This window comes from Argopecten irradians, chromosome 9 (assembly GCF_041381155.1).
Source record: "Argopecten irradians isolate NY chromosome 9, Ai_NY, whole genome shotgun sequence".
Taxonomy (NCBI): Eukaryota; Metazoa; Mollusca; class Bivalvia; order Pectinida; family Pectinidae; genus Argopecten; species Argopecten irradians.
In genome coordinates, this window is record NC_091142.1 from 19,311,269 (window position 1) to 19,333,508 (window position 22,240).

Consider the following 22,240-nt stretch of genomic DNA (forward strand, 5'->3'; position numbering starts at 1 on the left):
AATTAAGATGGCTACAATTGTGTCTAAGTTTAGTTAGTAGAATATTCAGATGACGTGGTCCGTAGTTGGAAAATCATGGCGGCTTATGGCGTTCAGGAGTGATAGCAGCTTTAAATTTACTAACTGTAGTTTGTTGCCTTATTGGTTAAGAAAGATTGTTCCAATTTACTGTGGTTGCCGGTATAAACGAGGACCTAGTACTAGCTAGACTATAATTGTGCACTGTATAGTTATTTGTTATTTCTTAGAGGGTATGGGTTTCTATCACCTACTAAGCTTGGTAGCAATGCATTAAGATATGATGGCGTCATTTTATTATGCATTTTTATAAAATAAAGTACGATGTCTTCCTTCTCTTCTGACTTTTAACGTATCCCACCCGGTTTCAAAATACAACGATTGTCTACTGGCATATACCGGCAACCCAGTTACCATCCTTGCGGCTTCCAGTTAAAGTTTTTCTAACATGTCAATATGAGTATTAGATAAGCCACTCCAGAGTTCACATGCATACTCAAACACAGGTAAAATGAAACTGGTATACATTTTACTAAGGGTTTTCCTATTCAATAGGAATTTTAAATGTCATAAAGCATTTATTCTTTTAGACGCACTGTTACAAATATCATTAACATGATCACCCCATTTAGCATTGGCGCTTAATGTTACCCCTAAATGTCTATGATTATCAGAAAAAGTTAGAACACTGTTATCAAACAATAACTCAATATCGTTATTTTTTTAAAATATTTGAAATAAACAGAACGTCAGTTTTGTTTGAATTTAATGTGACTAACCATTTCTTAGACCATTCATTTATAAGTTGAAGGTCATGATTCAGTACATGTTCAATCTCATTGCATGGATTGGAACCATAAATCAAAGATGTGTCATCAGCAAAAAGTCTGGCTATACTTCTCAAATTTTCAGAAATATCGTTTATGTAAATCAAAAAAAGAAGTGGCCCTAAGACTGAGCCTTGTGGTACTCCAGCTTTCAAAATTTGACTATTAGAAATCAGAAGAAAGGACATAAAAAGAATTGTGATACTTTAAAAAAAGGCGAATCATTATTTCCACAAACAACTTACCAAGGTGATATGTCAGTGAGGATAGCTTGAATATTGTTTTGTTGGTCTCGTAATGACTGAAATATAAAGTGGTAGTTTTTTTTATTTCACACTGAGGGACGGTGTTAAAACTAATCCGGCTAACTTAATATACGCTTTTGGTTTGTTTTACTGCTTCAGAAAAGGAAAAAGGAAAGAAAAAAACAACACGAAGCATTTAAAGAAAATACCGCCATATGATCATCACAAGATTCTTTAATTATTATATGATGTGACGTCAAATAATACTACGATTTCTCAGCTGTAAAGTGTCACTCTGTTGTGTGGGTAATGTTTATGGTTAAGTATACGTGCATGAGAAAAAATTGGAGGAGAAAGAACAGTTTTGAAGCCCGGAAGATAGAAAATTGTGCTTTGAACGCGTTTTTATTTATGATAACAAACATATTACAAGTGGAGAAGTCATCATAACATATATCACAGCAAGGAATCTTTCCTAACAAATACAGAATGTCGCAAGCTATACATTTCTAGGCGTATAACCCGAAAAAGCCACTTAGACATACGGACCACGGAGCCCAATTGAGATGACATGCAGATAACGCCAAGCCTCGATCAATAAACATTACGCCTACATTCATACCTGTAACTACACACGATTGTAAATCAACACGTGTGTTTAAAGTACATTGTACTGGAAACAAGTTAATTCCACGAATTTATCCTGGTCTAAATAAACTTTTTAGTTGTGATATTTAAGTGTCTCATGGTAATGAAAAAAAAACCGTTTATTTAAAGTTGAGGTCAAAGATAAAAAAAAAAGTTTTGGAACGCGACACATTGTCTCGCCTAGGTTGACCAACATACCATATTTGAAGTTCCACTGCCTTGTACTGTGGAATTGAATATAGAGCGCGGATATTTGTTTTTATTTATCTAAGGTCAGAGTCAAAATGACATAGTAACAAAAAAGCGACTTATGATTGGTCAAAATTTGGATACCGATGAAAATTGATATGTATGGGTTTCGGGGGATACCATATGTAATGGATACAATGGGGGAGTGTTTGGGAAACGTCTATAATGATCATCCATTACAATACGTACTAGTTATTAATGTTTTTTTTATTTGGAAAACTTTTACATGTTCATTTTCAATCAACGCAATTAGTTTTCATATATCATACATGATTTGCAAAAACAATTCAGTTGAAACAGCTGGTCCTCATACATGCAATCTGCAGCATAATGTTTTAAGAATGAAATTAAATGTTTATCAAAACACATTTCCAATACATTTTCCAATACATTTTCCATAGTCGAGGGTAAATAAAGCCTCTTAGTTGTACATGAAAACCTGTTAAAGAATCACAATCAACATTTGTTTGATAACTCATGATGATAACATCTTAAAATATCATTTATGCTGATTTAGTAACAAACTAGACTTCTAGTATGTGACGAAAATTGTTGATTAAGATATTTATCTACAATGACGAAAAGTTGAATTAGTTTTTGTTCAAGGCTTCGCGAATTTTAGGTGCGTAGTCCTCTGGTTTACACGGCTTAACAGTGATGTGTACGTTTGAGATGTGGGTTGTTCCCATGTTTCCTTCGACTTCAAATTCTCCATCCGAGAAAGTGACGGGATTAACGTCGTTGTAAAACTGCTTTCGACTGAACTCTAAAACTGGCGTATTAGATTCGTAATACATAGTATTATACCAGTTTTCATCATGCTGTTTGTATCCAGGTTTTGTGATACCGACAGCAAGCCAGTTGGTATAGTAGTCATGGTTGAATGGCACAGACCACATGACCACCACGCGCCTGTCCTTGATCACCCAGGAAACTGAGCCATAAGTCCCAGTTGCAGTTCCTCCGGTTTTATGCGTTATCTGTTAAAATTATCGTGCACAATTATTTCAACTTTCAATTCCAAAAATCAACTGTTTGATACTTTCAATTTTTATTTATTTTTATATTGTATAATGTTTCATAAAAATGTTTCATCTTATCTGGGTTTCATAATTTCATATGGGGAAGAAATTAATACACGGCAAATAAAAACAGAAAATATCACACACAAAATTAGATAAATGTTAGTTTGACCAATTTACAATTCAGATAGGATGGTTGAGAAGTTTTGAAATATACGTGTGAAACATAGACTTATATGTCTAGAATATAGTATATATGAGATAATCAAATCTTTAGAGACTTTGATTTAAAGCACATGTTTCACTTCTTACCATTGCCTCCTTGACTCCAGGGAGAACGTTTATAGGTGGCGTTTTAATCAGTCCGCCATCGTTGATTGCCTTTGGTTTCTCCAGTATATACCTTGTCCAGTTGGTGGTCTCGATGCCACAGGACACACTGTATCCACTGCTAGATGTCAGGGCACTCACTGTTGTACCGGCCAATGAGGATCCAGCAGCTATTGCCGCCACCGTGCCAGCAATCATAGTCTCTACGATAGAAATATGATAAGAACATAATCTAAAACAAGAAATGCTAGAATTTTTTCCCAAATCTTTACACGGTTATAACGAACCTCTGGGGATCAACAAAATCACTTCGTTATAAGTATAGTTCGTTACACAAAAATACAGACATCTGACATCACCTAAATTGACCACGTTATTACTATGCATTCGTTGTAAGCGTGTTCGTCATAAATGTCTTTTACTCTTTCCATCGATATAGCTTTAGTTGAAGGGAATGATAACGCAAATAGAAATTCTTAACCATCCTTACTTTACCCTCACCCTAATTGTATTGTTTTCATAGGAGACTCATTTATCTTACCGTATGTACATGTAAAGTCATCTGCAACGTTAAAATCCTTTGTATAAGGCATCCTATGGTTACCTTTCTTGCTCCAGATTTTATACCCACATGGACATGTCTAACGGTCAATAGGCACGCAGATTTATAACGTAAACGAAATTTTGACAGAAATTTCAAAAGAAATATGCAAATTGAGATGGTCCTTTAATAATAAATACCATAATAAAGCTTAGTAGTAAGGAGTTGAAACACAATGGGTAAAAACGTTCTAGATCTTTTCCATTATACGTTTATAAGTATACATACGTAGGAATAATCCCTGATTCTTTAAATCATTATAATAAATACACTGTAATATTTTGCCATTGAGTTAAATGCTTTCCCTTGTTGTGTCATCTAAAGATACATGTACCCATAAACAAAAATATCCATGGTATAATTACACTAAAAATATGTTAATGTTAAATGACCTTCGCAATCGAGAAACTCTTACACAGCAACAATATCACAATAAGGATGTGAATCTGTGAAGTCTAGCTATTGATGTAATATCGGCATTCAACTATTTAAAAAAAATAGAACGTTTTTCAAAAGCGGAATTGTACATTATTGTATGTAGTATACATGTATAAATAGACTACAATCACAACTTATACGAACTTAGTAGTATCTCATAGACTCAGAAGAAGAGGAACTTTTATTCTACTGGAAAATATTAACATCTATATCTAGCACAATTAAATTACAACGTAACGTTAAATGTACTCACTAATGTGTCTCTTTCCAGTCCACCTATTCTTTCTTGGGGGGATGTTCCTCGTTCAGACAGCTAGTTCCTGAGTTATTATCTACTACAAGGTACCTGTTATATACACCAGGGTGGTCAGAAAAATCTCAAAATTTATTGGTTGAACTAAACGTACGCGCATGCTCCCTATACCAAATAAACATTTTGAATATCACTAACATTTTATATTGTTTTATTACAAATCAAAGCAAGCCTAGTTTACCATACAATATTTACACTACCTCTTCAGCACAGACACAGCACATTGTGATTCAGATTGCATGATACACATTAGTTTTCAATGTAGTTTGATTGATATATGGAAGATTATATAAATAAACGAGAAAATCTGTTGTACTAAAATGAAAACTATTTTTATGCTTGTTCTTAATCTTTTTATAACTATATGAGATTAAGCTAATATATTTTTTGCTTAATTCTGATCGATATCAAAAACGAATTATTGTAAAGCACTTAGTTTTCGCGAGAGACATATTTGCGCATAATTTTCAGAGCTATTTTGAATGCGAATTCAAATGATCACTTGATCTCGAATTTATGTTTTGGCGACTTTTTTGAAGTAATGATTGCTTACAATTGTGTATACGAGGAAACAAAGTGGTATACATAAATGAACTTTAGGTGTAATTATTCTAATTGCATATGGGTATGCAAATAACTGTTGCAAACTACGTGAATCCGCGTTATAAAGTGGTTAAACCAAAAAAAATTTGGACGTTGAAATACTACTTTTCCAATGTTGAAAACAATTGTTGATGTAATGCCAAATGTGTCAAATAAATATGTTATTTTCTTAGATAAAAGATTAATGTTCATGCGAGTCACTGCACACGCACTGACCATACGTTGGTGGTATTAGGCCTGTACATGTACTTAGATACTTTGATACCGTCTATTAATAATAATGGTAAAACGTATTTGTAATTGTATGGCTTTCTATCTTGATACTTAATGGCAATATAACCAACATCATACTATCACCTTCATTATTGGCCTGTTGTACTGGGCCCCAGAGTCTCACGGTTCTGTTGCCTGAAAGAGAAGTCTATGTCTTAGAGTCTATACTATAGACATTGTGCTATCCGCTCTAACCTGGTGTTATATTAGTATCTCAAGTGATTAATTTTATATACTTATACAACCTTGATAAACAAAAATGCTTAGTAAGAACAACGTGCAGTTCACAGAAAAGTATTTTAAAGGATATTTAAGACTGCGTGTTTCTATAATACGGAATTATTTTAGTATTGTTCATTAACATTAATGTTAGACATGGTATTTTAAATACAAAATACTTTAAGATTTAGTTCCCATGTACGTGTATATGCGTATTCGACAAATTTAAGTATCATATTTGCAAAATAATAAATTTATACCGTTTATTTTAAAAGACAAGTTGAGGACACTTTAGCGTCATTTTATATTACCATGTATCATGCAATATTGTTATCATGTATTGTTTGGTTTCTCTTTCAACGCTACCCCATAATGCAATAAATGGATTGTAAATAATTTGATTTATAACAGCCCTTTCAAATTTTTACTGAATATTCCTATATTTGCTCTTTGAAGTTATTAAAACCATATATCTAGCTATAAATAAACAAGAGTCATGTACCCACTTTAAGACAAAGACTATTTATAACACATATATCAGAATTTGGAGTATGAAACGACAACAGTATATGAGCGATGATATGAAATATTGCCCATTCATGCAGTTATAGACAACGAAATACATCTTAATTTATCAATTGCTTAATTACTTAATCTTAATTTGCAAAGATGAAGTACACGTCACGGTATTCAGGTTATAAAAGTAGTTAGTCGCGTATGACAACGAAAAGCTTATTCAGGTTAATACTAAATATAGAAAAGACTCTTTCATACAATGTATTTTGATGTAAGCTAAGAGGAAAAGCATATTCAATATAAAGGATTTTAAAGCCGATGACACAATGCCAAGCAATCCTATTAAGATCGGTGTAATGTTTGACCCATTTGCTGTATATGTTTGTAAATCCTCCGGCTAACTTTGGCCCTGCAGGTAGGGCATTAGAATTGTACCTGCTGTCCCTATTGCAAGATCGTAAAAGGCGACTAAATTTAGGATCTTATCTTTTCTCTTCTTCCTAACTGACTTTATCTTTCCTAATGCCTCCCTTGGTACCGCCTCACTTTTGGCCTTGAGTTGAGCGTTCGCCCCTGTGGGCTCTGTCCCCTGGCCGAGACACACCAAAGTCTTTAAAAGTGGTAGTTTCTGCTCCTGCTTAGCGCTCAACATACAGGGATTGGGACGACTGGTTTGCCCGTTGTCAGTATAATGTGACCGGTCGGGGTATGTTGCTTGGTGACTTCGTCGGCATGCTTCAGTGATATGGCACTATAAATGGGCAACAGTTCCACTATACAAGAAGACACAACATGAATATACCGCAGTCTCCCACAACACGCACCTCGCACAACATACACGCAACACACCGCATACATGGGAGGCCGTCCTTACATGACCATAGCTGTTAATAGGACGTTAATTAATCAAACAAACAAACAAAAAAGCTAACTTCCGCTTTTGACAGTTCGCCAGATAAGCAAGCAAGAATATAATCATGTTGACAACTTACTGGTCATATTGCAATAATTCCTTGATAATTTTGCAGTTCTCAAATGGAATTTTTGTGATGAATTTGTGTAATTGTGACCTCCGTCGAGGACCCAAATGTAGTTACAATGTACCTTATACTGTTGCAGTAAAGTTTGACTATTTCTTCGATTCATCATTCAGCACCCCTCGGTCGGTGTCCTTGCTTAGATATTACCTTGTACGTACAAGACACTAAGTTGAACTTACAAGATACAAATGTACTAGGTTGTACATACAAGATTATAACTTGTACGGATAAAATACTAAGTTGTGCGTACAAGATTTTAACATGTACGTACAAGATACATAAAGTTATATAGAGGTCATAATTCGCAGCTGTATGTCTTTTCACCCTTAGTTGAAAAGCCGTAATGATCATGATATAATTCTCCTTGGGTTTGGTAGATGTTTTTCTTTCATACCTACACGTGTAATACTGGCTGGTCTAGGGCAATACACCCTGAGGCTGTATTGCATGGCTACCCATGCAATAAAGCCTCGTGACGTCACGGCGTCAACACAATTTCTATTTCCTCTGTAACATTTTAACATTTTTTTTTCACAAACTTGAATGGTTTTACTACAAAAGATGCAAACAACGGAATTTTTGTTGAAAATATCACGTAATTTTTCATGAAAAATTGACTTTCAGCCGTGGATTTAGAACTTCGAATTTATTTCAAAATGGCGGGATATTATAGTTGTAAAATTGCAATAAAACGTCGAGGTAGGAAAAAAAAATACTCTTTCATAAGTGGATATCAAGGATAGGGATATTCTATCCTCGGGATCACAAAATGTTGCAAAACCCTCGACAAGCCTCGGGTTTTACTACATTTTGACCCCCTCGGGTAGAATATCCCTATCCTTCATATCCACAGATGAAAGAGTCTTATATTATATCTTAGACAGTTGATATACCTGTACGTGTATTACATGGCATAAGCTTTGTTCACTAAACACAGAAAAATACAGAATAATCGACACATTGTTGCATTGTACACACATTTTTAAGGACACAATAATTCACTTGACAAAAGTATATATTACTTCATGGTATATTATAATGTTGTCAAGATCACCTCAGTAAATAGAAAAAAGTATGTGATGCACAGGTCGATACATGTATATAAGCAACCTTCAAAATATCATGAAAAATATTGTGTGTATGCGACGGGATTACAGCTACGCATATGGTCACCTATAACATGAAGTACACGCATACCGGGTGAAGGTATATGAACTATTTTGCTTTACTTATATTCTGTCGCATTATCGGCCTACTTTAGTCTCATTGGCACTCTAATTATAACAGAAAATATAATTATAACATAAAATAAATGATCTAACATCAGTTATTGAAGAAATTTGGATGACACTGATACCATCATTACCTTACCAATAGATTTAAATGTTATCCAGCGCAACACGTATGGCGTAATTATGATTTTAGCATCAGAACAATACCGCACGCCAATGAAAATCATTGAGGAATTCAAATCTCGTGAGTCGTTTGATAGTTAAATGTTCAAAGGTTTGTACATGTAAGAGGATTTCATGTGTTCATTTTCATTTTATGAATGGTTAGTGATGTGTTATAATTATAGCTGTAATGCATGGTTAGATGCATTGGTATTATATACTAATTAGGCATTTAACAATCAGTGTTTGCATGTAAAAGACAACAACACGTAATGTTTCTCCATTTTTGTTTAAAGCTAACAGCACGCAAATTGTACGGAGTAATTTGTCCAACTGGTGTTTTTTTTAAAGTTGAAATACCATCCCGGCGACGATATATGGAGTTTCAAATTCAGGTAGAACATCATTTGTATTGTGCGGCTTTGCGTGTTCTAGATAATGATCTTACTTAGAGTGGTGTTGGGATTTAAATTGCATTCTGCACGATGAGACGCATAGTGTAGGGAAGTTTTCTATCATTATCGGGTCATATTGTTAGCTAGAGAGGCAGGTCCCAGATAGAGGAAATATAATATAAAATCTTTCTTTTTTTTTCTGTAGGAAAAAAGGGATTTGATTACCAAGCTTCCCGATTTGAAAGTGAGTAAGTTTGGTATAAACCAAGGGGTTTGAGGGTCCAGCAACTGTAGGAGCTTGATCAGATAGTAAAAATAAAGAGGACTTTTTAAAAAACATTCTTCAACTATAAGAGTGAAATTGTTTGCTTAATATTTGGTCATCACCATCCTTGTCTGCAAATGAATGAATTTGCTGTAAACCCAGTGTCTTCGCCCCAGAGGTAGAGCCTCGTGCCTCAATACGGAAAATATAGGGAATAGTTTAAAATCCACATTCTTCTGTAGGAATGAAAGGCTATAGATTACTCTTGATCTTCAGCATCCTTGGCCAAATGGAATCAGAAATCTATAAACGAAGAGCCAGCTGGGTCCCCAGGAGTTCGAGGGACTGGTCCAACAGGGAAAATAAAGGAAATTATTTTGAAATCGTTCTATTGCTGATTTGCGCAAAATCAGAGTAAGATGTATGTTTCGAAAGGGAGAAATGTATATCATAATCCCGGATAAAACAAAGTTGTAGTACTAATAATTTATACCGATAAATGCGTTTTTGCTTTCTTTATCTCTGGGCTATTGTCGTCAGAGAAAAAAATTGAATATTTTACCTGGCGCAAAATGAAAATATCTGTAATGCAACAGCATACATGATAAAAATACTACAATATATTTTGAAAATAATTTACATTATATAAAAAGTTTCTAAACACATATCTCCGTTTGGTTCCTGAAATCCATATTAAAAGTGTCAAAGTATTTATAATTATGTGCTGTGATTGTTGGGTCAAAAACTTTTATCAACTATTGCGTGCTACCATTGTAGTTAATGTAACAATTCCAAGGTAGTTCCAAATAAATAATATATAACTTTGTCATAATACTTTTTTTGTTGTTCAAGGTCATTTTCATGTGATTTTCTATCTGATAAAGTGTGTCCACGAACTTATGAAGAGACAACACACTTCAATGTACACCAATAGAAAATCAGAAGTTTGAATTGGTTTTGGTATCGCTTTTCAAAAAGTAGTTTTTAAATGTTATAAAGGCACGCGTTCCTAGTTAAAAACCGACTAAGGTAGCCCAGACAAACACTTCAGTTATAGCTAACAGCCCAGGTACACACTTCGGTGAGTATTGGTTTGTTTCGATTGTTATACGTTGTTCGAGATTATAAGAAATTGCAGATAAGAAGTCTTAAACCATATTTCAAAATATAACTTACCAACGTCACAATATTGAAACATAGATTCTGGAAATGAACGCTTACGTCTGCTGACATATAAATATCTTTAATAGAAAGAAGTGAAATCGCAAAATTATGTTTTCGTATTTCTCTAACACGGATTTAGTTATGAAATTGATTTCATACCTGCGCACAATAGATGTAAACAAACATGTAGACGACCACGTTGTGTTAGTATTATTTTGGACTGAAGAAGGCCCTATAGTGGCTGAATATATATTCCATAGAAATGATTTTGATTTTACTTTGAATTTATCTTGGCCTTTTATTTTGGATTATTTATATACTAGCTTTATACCGTTTTTACCTCATTATGACGGATTTATTTCTTGGCGTATTTGTCTTTTTCTTTAAAATTTGGTTTTTGTTTACCTTCTTTTATGATTTTACTCTAATGTATTGAAAGTAGTTTTTGATATTCATTACTGTTAATCAAAGTATGTTAGGGTCAACCTATGGCATGTAATTCAACTCCTAGACTATGAATTTATTTTTTCACCTTAAAAGTCCCATTGTGTTTTCATAATATATTTAATTGCAAAAATTAACCAAATTTCTTTATTGTGATATTTCTTCATTAAAAAATGTCGTAGTTAATCAGGATTGTAGCAATGACGGGGGATTCCGTTGTAACGATCTGTTGGTGCCACAGTCCACACGTGGGTAAATATCACATATAAGAACCGCTTTGTATAACCTTTGACCCAAGGTATGTTTGTCAACTGAGAGATATTGAAAGACGACGCTAATGCATTTGTGTGCCATCTTATTTTCGTCGTTTTTATAAATGAGCGTCTTTAAACATTAATTAAAATCCTACTTAAAATCTTTTAATTCTTTAAAAACTGTTATCAGAGATTGGTCACAGTTAGGTGTTAACCATGGAAAGTCAATTTCTTAAGGTGTATCTGGACACTTTCAACAGAGTACGCTTTAAATAATCATATACAATTTATCCTTCAAAGGATATAGACATATCATACATCAAAATAAAGGTCAGGATATTTTCTTTACTTTTAATAAAACAGATTTTAAAGTTTTGCTCTACACTAGATACTAATCAGGAATTTTTTAATGAAATATGTCATAATTAGTATCTCTCAATCTGCCTTGATAATGTAAGTTTTGTTGCAATTAAAATTAAGGTTGTATACACCTTAATGTTGTGCCATGATCAATTTAATATGTTGTATAGTATTAGTGTTTGTATACAAATGTGAAAGTAAATGTGTTTGAAGTTTGGATTGTACAGCTGTCAGTCTTGTTTGGGACTACTTCTAAAAGTATGGAGGCCTATACATGAAATTGTCAATATTAGAACTTGTAATATGGAACATGAAATTTTGCAAGTAAAACTTATAATCAATGTAGCATGATTTAAACTTTGCCCCTTTTTGTTCTGGATTTACTCCCTTTCACAAATGGCAGTTATTGCACTATGTGGCTTCCGTACATTATACCAAAATATTTCACAAATGTTACAATCAAAAGTAACAACGGAAATTAAAAAAGGAAGAGGTTATTTTTTCAAATGCAATTCATTCGCTTTGAAATGGAGTAAATTGAAAAATATATATTAAAATGGTTTTACAAAACCCAAAAATCGACTTCGTTTTGTAAACATGGCAGACCGACTGACAGACAGGATTGGTCAATTTCTAATTCGACACAAACACATAAAGTTTACGATCGGGATTTAAAAATGAAAGATATTTATAATATAACCCATATACTTGCATATTATCACAGGAGCGTAGGCATATATACCGCCGAATTGTTTCTGATGTACATATATTGATGTTGATGCCTGTTGTCAGCGAGTCCAAACAACCCTGAAAGGATATCACTAAGCAAAAATTAAACCATTGTGCTATTTATTTTTATAGTGTCAAATTAGCTTTATTTACTGGTTTTACAAATTGAAAGTAATATAACATTATATAAAATTTCAACAAACCCACAACAGTGAGTATTTTCAGTATATTTTCAATCAAACACTGTCTGGCGTAGGAATATAAGTAGTTCGAAGATGGAGGCAAAAACGAAAGCGAAAAGTTGAACTAGGTAAATATTGGTTTGTTGTTGCTGACTGCAAAATGTTATTGATACTTGAAATATGCTGATTGACAAAAATAAGGCGTAGATTTCATGATATTCAACTTTTACTGTGTCGGAGATTCCAGGTTATGGCGGCAATATGGCAAAACCAATTTATAACCAATATATGACCTGTCAACTAGCATGTTTGAGCTTAGGTTGAAGGAAAATCAAGACGTGACACAACATTAACAATAACATACAGATAACTTTGGTCCTATTAGTCCAGCGTAACTATCGTTAATTTTGTCGTTTTTATTTTTCTCTTTTGTCGGCCTTTCATCGGCTGTTTAGCTCTTCAAACAGCATATTTCATAATTATCACAAATAGTATCTTAATAAAATTTCAATCTTTATTTCGTTTATGTATGAACTTTATACACACCGTTTTGAATGCCTGTGAATAATGATATTGTTATATTATTTTGCTGACCGGCTGAGTGATCTTTAGGGTCTCTAGGTGTCCTGATGCACCTTAAGAATATGCAAGCAATAAGTGAACAAACAATTTTGCACGAGACATTACAATGCACTCTATACAGTAAGAGCGAAGCTCGATTAAGAGGTTACTGAGGGGTATTCTCTATTTAGTAATAATTCGCTCTTTTGTAGTTTTGGCATACAAGATCGTTTTTAAAGTTGTCAGAATGGAGTATAAAGTGCTACTGAAGTATTGTGTTTTTATTTTGGAAAAAAGAACCAGCATTGTAAGGATGAACATTGTAAAACGTTGAATAAATCTAAACATGTTCTAAATTTCCCCGTGATGTCGCTGGGATTTACCTGGTGATCTTTGGGTACTTACGGGCACATAGGCTATTTTCAGACATACACATTTACGTGTTCTATTTATATATTTTTTTAAATATGTTGAATGGGCTAACCCATGCCTAGCGGACGATATAGCACATATTAGCGAAAGCTCTTTAGTGCCCTCTCAACATCGCGGAAGAATAAGCGAAGACATTGATTTTTACTTTTGATTCTTCTAAGTGTTCTATGATATCGTTTAAAAACTGTATTACAAATATCACATGGACACTGGACGGGAATATGCTCAAGACGGTAAAATCAGAAGTTCATTTAGGAATTGAAGTATCATCGGATCTAAAGATCTCAAACGCTGTGGAGAAAACATGCAGAAAAGGAAGGAACATGCTACATGCCATAACTCGTATGGGATCAAACTGTGAACATACTAGGCCGTTGAACACTGTTAACCAAGAAGGTAATACTACCAGTCGTGTTATATGGGTCTGAAATGTGGAGCAATCTAATGGCAAAAGACAGACAAACGCTAGAAATCTTCCAACACTATGCTACAAAAATGATTCTTAATATTGGGAAATCTTCAAGGTCGGATATGTGTGAAACGATGCTCGGCATTTATAAAATCAGTAGTGAAATTGAAAAGAGGAAATTGAACTTTCAACACTACCTGATAAGTAGTCTTCCAAATAGCACAACAAAAGATATTTTCATTTGTAGACTTTTAAAATTCCTGAATTAGGACGCAACATCAAAGGTACAAAGCGGATTCGTGCCTGATATAGGCAACATTCTTCACAAGTATAATCTAATAACATATATATCTCAATACGTAAATGAGAGGACCTTCCCCAATAGACGCGAGTGGAAATATATAGAAAGAGCTGCGATACATATCCGTGAAAACGCATAACTCAAAGAAAGAATGAACAATGACTCTGATTTTAATCGTTTTAAATATTTACACATGACATAAAATGAACTATATAAGCTATTGAACTTAGAGAACACAAATAAGAAAGAAATATGATATGTCTGTAAAATGCTAACTTGCCCTCCTATAGAACACACTTAGCAAAATATGTGTGAAGTGCATAAAACCTTCCTATGACGTCATTCGGCATTTCGTCACTGAATGTACTACCACATTTATTCTCAGGGACACGTTTATGGACAAAATAATATATTACTCCGGGTGTGAGCTATATCTGATGTTGTCGCAGATGAAAGACGAGAAACTTTTAGTGTCTCTATTTAAAGCAATTCTTGACGAATATGATTTTGACAATTATGCCATGGGCTGCGAATTCGCAAACGATTATGTATATATATGATACTCTCTTTGAAACCTTTGTCAGATCTCACGTGCATGGTTTTATGGCATAGTAAAACAAATTATGTAAAGATATACTTCGAACTCATTGGCTAAAGCATGAAACACAGAATCTGGTGTCAGAAATAATAAAAAATAATCACATACATGTATATGCTAATAAGTCGCATACAACATGTTTTTCAAAGGGTGCTGAACCATTGTTTGCTTATTACATTTATGGAAAGGCATCACCTGCAATAATTCGGCAGGTGACGCAATACATTGTACGTTGGCGAGCGAGGTTGACTAAGCAATTATCTTTTACTCGGGCTGTGTGCAACGAAGTAAATCTAAGCTATTACATACAAATTTTAACAGTATTTTGATTACGTTAAAGATGGTATGAACGCAATGGGTTACAGACATCCAATGTAGCGCATTACATGTAGCGCTACATGTAGAATATATATATCATTAAATTCAATTATCTTAATGTTAATTTAACATATTCTTCCGGTATTACAAAAAAAGTGCGATAAAACTGCAAAAAACGGGAACTTGAAAACTATTGCCACCACACGTAAACGGGAAGCTCTAAACATTCTAAAATGCGTCAAAAATATTTAATGACATAAATATTTTCTGTCCATTCAGTGTACTTCAGTAACTGGTGTATACACCGTTCACGTTCAGCGTTTCCGCGACACGTCTCCTCATTTTTGTACCAAGCGTCGTATTCGGATCATCGGGATTCTTCGCCACTCCTCGTGCAGTGCTGTCGCTTATTCTTGGAGTGTTTCTACTGGGGGTTCCCCAGTGCAAATCGCCCTAGATGACATTCCTGCAGTTTTCATGCCGATAATTTGCCAGCTTTCCTCACCCGTAAGCGTACGTTTTGCCTTGCTTATGACAAAAGTTCGAAATACAGCACTAGTATCATGTAACATGGCTTCCCGTTTCCAGCTATAACATGACTTTCCTGAATGTGACTCCAACTGTATTTGACGCACACATATTGTGTCGCGCACAAATGATACACCTACCAGGTTAACCAACATACGTTGGCCTTAAAGCAAAGAAGAAATAAAAGCATCAAAGGAGGATTGTCAATTTGGGCCCTGTGGTGGCCATAACCGATAAGAATTTTTTTTGTTTAGATTCCCTCGGGATAGGACATCATGATATGACTAATGATTAAGGTCAGGTCGGAGTCCCTTGTCAGTTAGGTGGGGTTAAACAGGGAGGTTAATTTTCTGTTTTGTCCAGTTTTGCTGGAACCAAGTGATTTTTTGAATGATTTTTCATGAATTAAAATGCATTGATATTTTGAGAATAAAACAAAATGGAAAATATAACTTAGTGTCAAAAATAGGTCACAGTGACCTTATTTAGGAAAATGTTAATTTTTCAAGAATAAAGTTCATCTGGTGCCATAATATACATGTACCAGAAAAAATGTTATATTTATTACTATATTGTATTGAGCAATACTATAAGACTCTTTCATATGTGGATATGAAGGGATAGGGATATTCTACCCGAGGGTCACAAAATGTAGTAAAACCCGAGGCTTGCCGAGGGTTTTGCAACATTTTGTGATCCCAAGGGTTGAATATCCCTATCCTTCATATCCACTTATGAAAGAGTATTTTTCTTTCATACCTCGACGTTTAATTGCAATTTTACAACTACAATATCCCGCCATTTTGAAATAAATTCGAAGAAATCCACGGCTGATATTTTCAACAAAACTTCCGTTGTTTGCATCGGGATCACAAAATGTTGCAAAACCCTCGGCAAGCCTCGGGTTTTACTAGATATTGTGACCCTCGGGCAGAATATCTCCATCCTTCATGAACTTAATTCTTGCAAAATTGTCATTGTACAAAAAGAGGTCACTGTGACCTATTTTTGACACTAATACATGCATATATTTTCAAATATGCTTTATTTTCAACATATCAATGCAGTATAATTCATGAAAAATTATTCAAAAATAATATTTGATTCTTGCAAAACTGGACAAAACAGAAAATTGACCGCCCTGTTTAACCCCACATAACTGACAAGGGAGTCTAACATGACCTTAATCCCCAGGGTATATGTAAACAAAAAAATAATGCTTCAAGGTCATGGCTCCCAGAGGGCAAAATTGAAACTCATCCTTTAATTAACTGGTTCTTAACTGTCGACGCTGTGTATATATCGCTTTCATAGACCGATTGGAATGCATTGAAAATTTAAATACATCCAAGAGAAACATTCAGCAGCTCAACGATTGAGCAGATACTAATTATGAAAGACATAATTTCATTAAAAAATTCCTGATTAGTATCTAGTGTAGAGCAAAACTTTAAAATCTGTTTTATTAAAGGTAAAGAAAATATCCTGACATTTATTTTGATGTATGATATGTCTATATCCTTTGAAGGATAAATTTTATATGATTATTTAAAGCGTACTCTGTTAAAAGTGTCCAGATACACCTTAAGACATTGACTTTCCATGGTTAACACCTAACTGTGACCAATCTCTGATAACAGTTTTTAAAGAATCAAAAGATTTTAAGTAGGTTTTTTTATTAATGTTTAAAGACGCTCATTTATAAAAACGACGAAAATAAGATGGCACACAAATGCATTAGCGTCGTCTTTCAATATCTCTCAGTTGACAAACATACCTTGGGTCAAAGGTTATACAAAGCGGTTCTTATATGTGATATTTACCCAAGGGGCGTGTGGGGACTGTGGCAACCATACAGATCGTTACAACGGAAATCCCCCCGTCATTGCTACAATCCTGATTAACTACGACATTTTTTAATGAAGAAATTTCACAATAAAGAAATTTGGTTAATATTTGCAATTAAATATATTATGAAAACACAATGGGACTTTTAAGGTGAAAAAATAAATTCATAGTCTAGGAGTTGAATTACATGCCATAGGTTGGACCCTAACATACTTTGATTAACGGTCATGAATATCAAAAAAACTATTTTCAATACATTAGAGTTAAAATCATAAAGAAGGGTAAACAAAAACCAAATTTTAAAGAAAAAGACAAATACGCCAAGAAATAAAATCCGTCATAATGAGGTAAAAACGGTATAAAGCTAGAGTATATAAATAATCCAAAATAACATGGCCAAGATAAAATTCAAAGTAAAATCAAAATCATTTCTATGGAAATATATATTTCAGCCACTATAGGCGCCTTCTTCAGGTCAAAAATAATACTAACACAACTGTGGTCGTCTACATGTGTATGTTTACATCATATTTGTGCGCAGGGTATGAAATCAATTTTATAAATAAAATCCGTGTTAGAGAAATACGAAAACATAATTTTGCGATTTCACTTCTTTCTATTTCAACAGATATTTATATGTCAGCAGACGAAGTAAGCGTTCATTTCCAGAAATCTATGTTTTCAATATTGTGACGTTGGTAAGTTATATTTTGAAATATGGTTTAAGACTTCTTATCTGCATTTCTTTATATTCTCGATCAACTTATAACAAACGAAACAAACCAATACACACCGTAGTGTGTACCTGGGCTGTTAGCTATAAACTGAAGTGTTTGTCTGGGCTACCTTAGTCGGTTTTTAACTAGGAACGCGTGCCTTTATAACATTTAAAAACTACTTTTTGAAAAGCGATACCAAAACCAATTCAAACTTCTGATTTTCTATTGGTGTACATTGAAGTGTGTTGTCTCTTCATAAGTTCGTGGACACACTTTATCAGATAGAAAAATCACATGAAAATGACCTTGAACAACAAAAAAAGTATTTATGACAAAGTTATATATTATTTATTTTGTAACTACCTTGGAATTTTTACATTAACTACAATGGTAGCACGAAATAGTTGATAAAAGTTTTTGACCCAACAATCACAGCATATAATTATAAATACTTTTGACACTTTTAATATGGATTTCAGGAACCAAACGGAGATATGTGTGTTAGAAACTTTTTATATAATGTAAATTATTTTCAAAATATATTGTAGTATTTTTATCATGTATGCTGTTGCATTACAGATATTTTCATTTTGCGCCAGGTAAAATATTCAATTTTTTTTCTCTGACGACAATAACCCAGAGATAAAGAAAGCAAAAAACGCATTTATCGGTATAAAATACTAGTACTACAACTTTGTTTTTATCCGGGATTATGATATACATTTCTCCCTTTCGAAACATACATCTTACTCTGATTTTGCGCAAATCAGCAATAGAACGATTTCAAAATAATTTCCTTTATTTTCCCTGTTGGACCAGTCCCTCGAACTCCTGGGGACCCAGCTGGCTCTTCGTTTATAGATTTCTGATTCCATTTGGCCAAGGATGCTGAAGATCAAGAGTAATCTATAGCCTTTCATTCCTACAGAAGAATGTGGATTTTAAACTATTCCCTATATTTTCCGTATTGAGGCACGAGGCTCTACCTCTGGGGCGAAGACACTGGGTTTACAGCAAATTCATTCATTTGCAGACAAGGATGGTGATGACCAAATATTAAGCAAATAATTTCACTCTTATAGTTGAAGAATGTTTTTTTAAAAAGTCCTCTTTATTTTTACTATCTGATCAAGCTCCTACAGTTGCTGGACCCTCAAACCCCTTGGTTTTTATACCAAACTTACTCACTTTCAAATCGGGAAGCTTGGTAATCAAATCCCTTTTTTCCTACAGAAAAAAAGAAAGATTTTATAATATATTTTCCTCTAACTGGGACCTGCCTCTCTAGTTAACAATATGACCCGATAATGTTAGAAAACTTCCCTACACTATGCGTCTCATCGTGCAGAATGCAATTTAAATCCCAACACCACTCTAAGTAAGATCATTATCTAGAACACGTAAAGCCGCACAATACAAATAATGTTCTGCCTTAATTTGACGCTCCATATATCGTCGCCTGGATGGTATTTCAATTTTTAAAAAAAACACCAGTTGGACAAATTACTCCGTACAATTTGCGTGCTGTTGGCTTTAAACAAAAATGGAGAAACATTACGTGTTGTTGTCTTTTACATGCAAACACTGATTGTTAAATGCCTAATTAGTATATAATACCAATGCATCTAACCATGCATTACAGCTATAATTATAACACATCACTAACCATTCATAAAATGAAAATGAACACATGAAATCCTCTTACATGTACAAACCTTTGAACATTTAACTATCAAACGACTCACGAGATTTGAATTCTTTAATAATTTTCACTGGCGTGCGGTATTGTTCTGATGCTAAAATCATAATTACGCCAACGTGTTGCGCTGGATAACATTTAAATCTATTGTGAGGTTAATGATGGTATCAGTGTCATCCAAATTTCTTCAATAACTGATGTTAGAATCATTTATTTTATGTTTTATAATTATATTTTCTGTTATAAATTAGAGTGCCAATGAGACTAAAGTAGGCCGATAATGCGACAGAATATAAGTAAAGCAAAATAGTTCATATACCTTCACCCGGTATGCGTGTACTTCATGTTATAGGTGACCGTATGCGTAGCTGTAATCCCGTCGCATACACACAATATTTTTCATGATATTTTGAAGGTTGCTTATATACATGTATCGACCTGTGCATCACATACTTTTTTCTATTTACTGAGGTGATCTTGACAACATTATAATATACCATGAAGTAATATATATACTTTTGTCAAGTGAATTATTGTGTCCTTAAAAATGTGTGTACAATGCAACAATGTGTCGATTATTCTGTATTTTTCTGTGTTTAGTGAACAAAGCTTATGCCATGTAATACACGTACAGGTATATCAACTGTCTAAGATATAATATAAGACTCTTTCATCTGTGGATATGAAGGATAGGGATATTCTACCGAGGGGGTCAAAAATGTAGTAAAAACCCGAGGCTTGTCGAGGATATTTGCAACATTTTGTAGATCCCGAGGGTAGATTATCCCTATCCTTGATATTCCACTTATGAAAGAATATTTTTCTTTCCTACCTCGACGTTTTATTGCAATTTTACAACTATAAATATCCCGCCATTTTGAAATAAATTCGAAGTTCTAAATCCACGGCTGAAAGTCAAATTTTTCATGAAAAATTACGTGATATTTTCAACAAAAATTCCGTTGTTTGCATCTTTTGTAGTAAAAATCCATTCAAGTTTGTGAAAAAAAAATGTATAAAATGTTACAGAGGAAATAGAAATTGTGTTGACGCCGTGACGTCACGAGGCTTCGGGGATGTATTGCCCTATTACACGTGTAGGTATGAAAGAAAAACATCTACCAAACCCAAGGAGAATTATATCATGATCATTACGGCTTTTCAACTAAGGGAGAAAAGACATACAGCTGCGAAATTATGGCCTCTATATATAACTTTATGTATCTTGTACGTACATGTTAAAATCTTGTACGCACAACTTTTGTATCCTTATCCGTACAAGTTATTATCTTGTACATTTTGAGTATGTACAACCTAGTTACATTTGTATCTTGTAAGTTCAACTTTAGTGTCTATTGTACGTACAAGGTAATATCTAAGCAAGGACACGACGCGAGGGGTGCTGAATGATGAAATAGTCAAAACTTTACTGCAAACAGTTATAAGGTAACTACATTTGGGTCCTCGACGGAGGTCACAATTACACAAATTCATCACAAAAATTCCATTTGAGAACTGCAAAAAATATCAAGGAATTTATTGCAAATATGACACAGTAAGTAGTTCATCATGAATTATATTCTTGCTTGCTTTAACTGGCGTAACTGTCACAAAAGCGATAGTTTGCTTTTTGTTGTTGGTTTGTTTTATTAATTTAACGACCTATTAACAGGCTATTGGGTCATGTACAGGACGGCCTCCCATGAATGCTGTGTGGTTACGTGTATGTATGTGCGTAGGTGCGTGTTGTGAGTGACAGCGGTATATTCAGTGTCGTGTCTTCTTGTATAGAGGAAATGTTTTTGACAATTTACTTAGTGCACTTTATCACTGAAGCATGCCAACTGAAGTCACCAAGCTAACGTAACCCTTACCGTTCACAATATGACTGTTCAAGGCAAACCAGTGGGGCGTCCCAATCGCCTGTATGTTGAGCGATAAGCAGGAGCTAGAAACTACCACGTGTTTAACAGACTTTGGTGTGTCCACGCCCGGAGAACGAACCCAGTCGCTCTTTTTTTTTTTTTTCACTTTTTCACAGGGGCGTAACGCTCAACTTCATGGCCTCAACGTTGAGGCTGTTCAATGGGTGGCATTAGGAAAGATAAAGTCAGTTAGGAAGAAGAGAAAAGATAAGATCCTAAATTTAGTCGCCTTTTACGATCTTGCAATAGGGACAGCAGGTACAATTCTAATGCCCTACCTGCAGGGCCAAAGTTAGCCGGAGGATTTACAAACATATACAGCAAATGGGTCAAACATTACACCGATCTTAATAGGATTGCTTGGCATTGTGTC

General features: G+C 34.2%; 1 protein-coding gene across 1 annotated transcript; it reads right to left on the reverse strand.

Annotated features, from left to right (window-relative positions):
* Positions 1-1,677: 1,677 nt before the first annotated feature.
* Positions 1,678-3,537, reverse strand: LOC138330857 (tereporin-Ca1-like). Its single transcript, XM_069278359.1, has 2 exons — positions 3,322-3,537; positions 1,678-2,967 (listed from the first exon to the last, which is right to left on the reverse strand). The coding sequence occupies exons 1-2, from the start codon at positions 3,535-3,537 to the stop codon at positions 2,578-2,580; spliced, it is 606 nt and encodes a 201-aa protein (XP_069134460.1). The 3' UTR covers positions 1,678-2,577.
* Between the last annotated feature and the right edge of the window lie 18,703 nt (positions 3,538-22,240).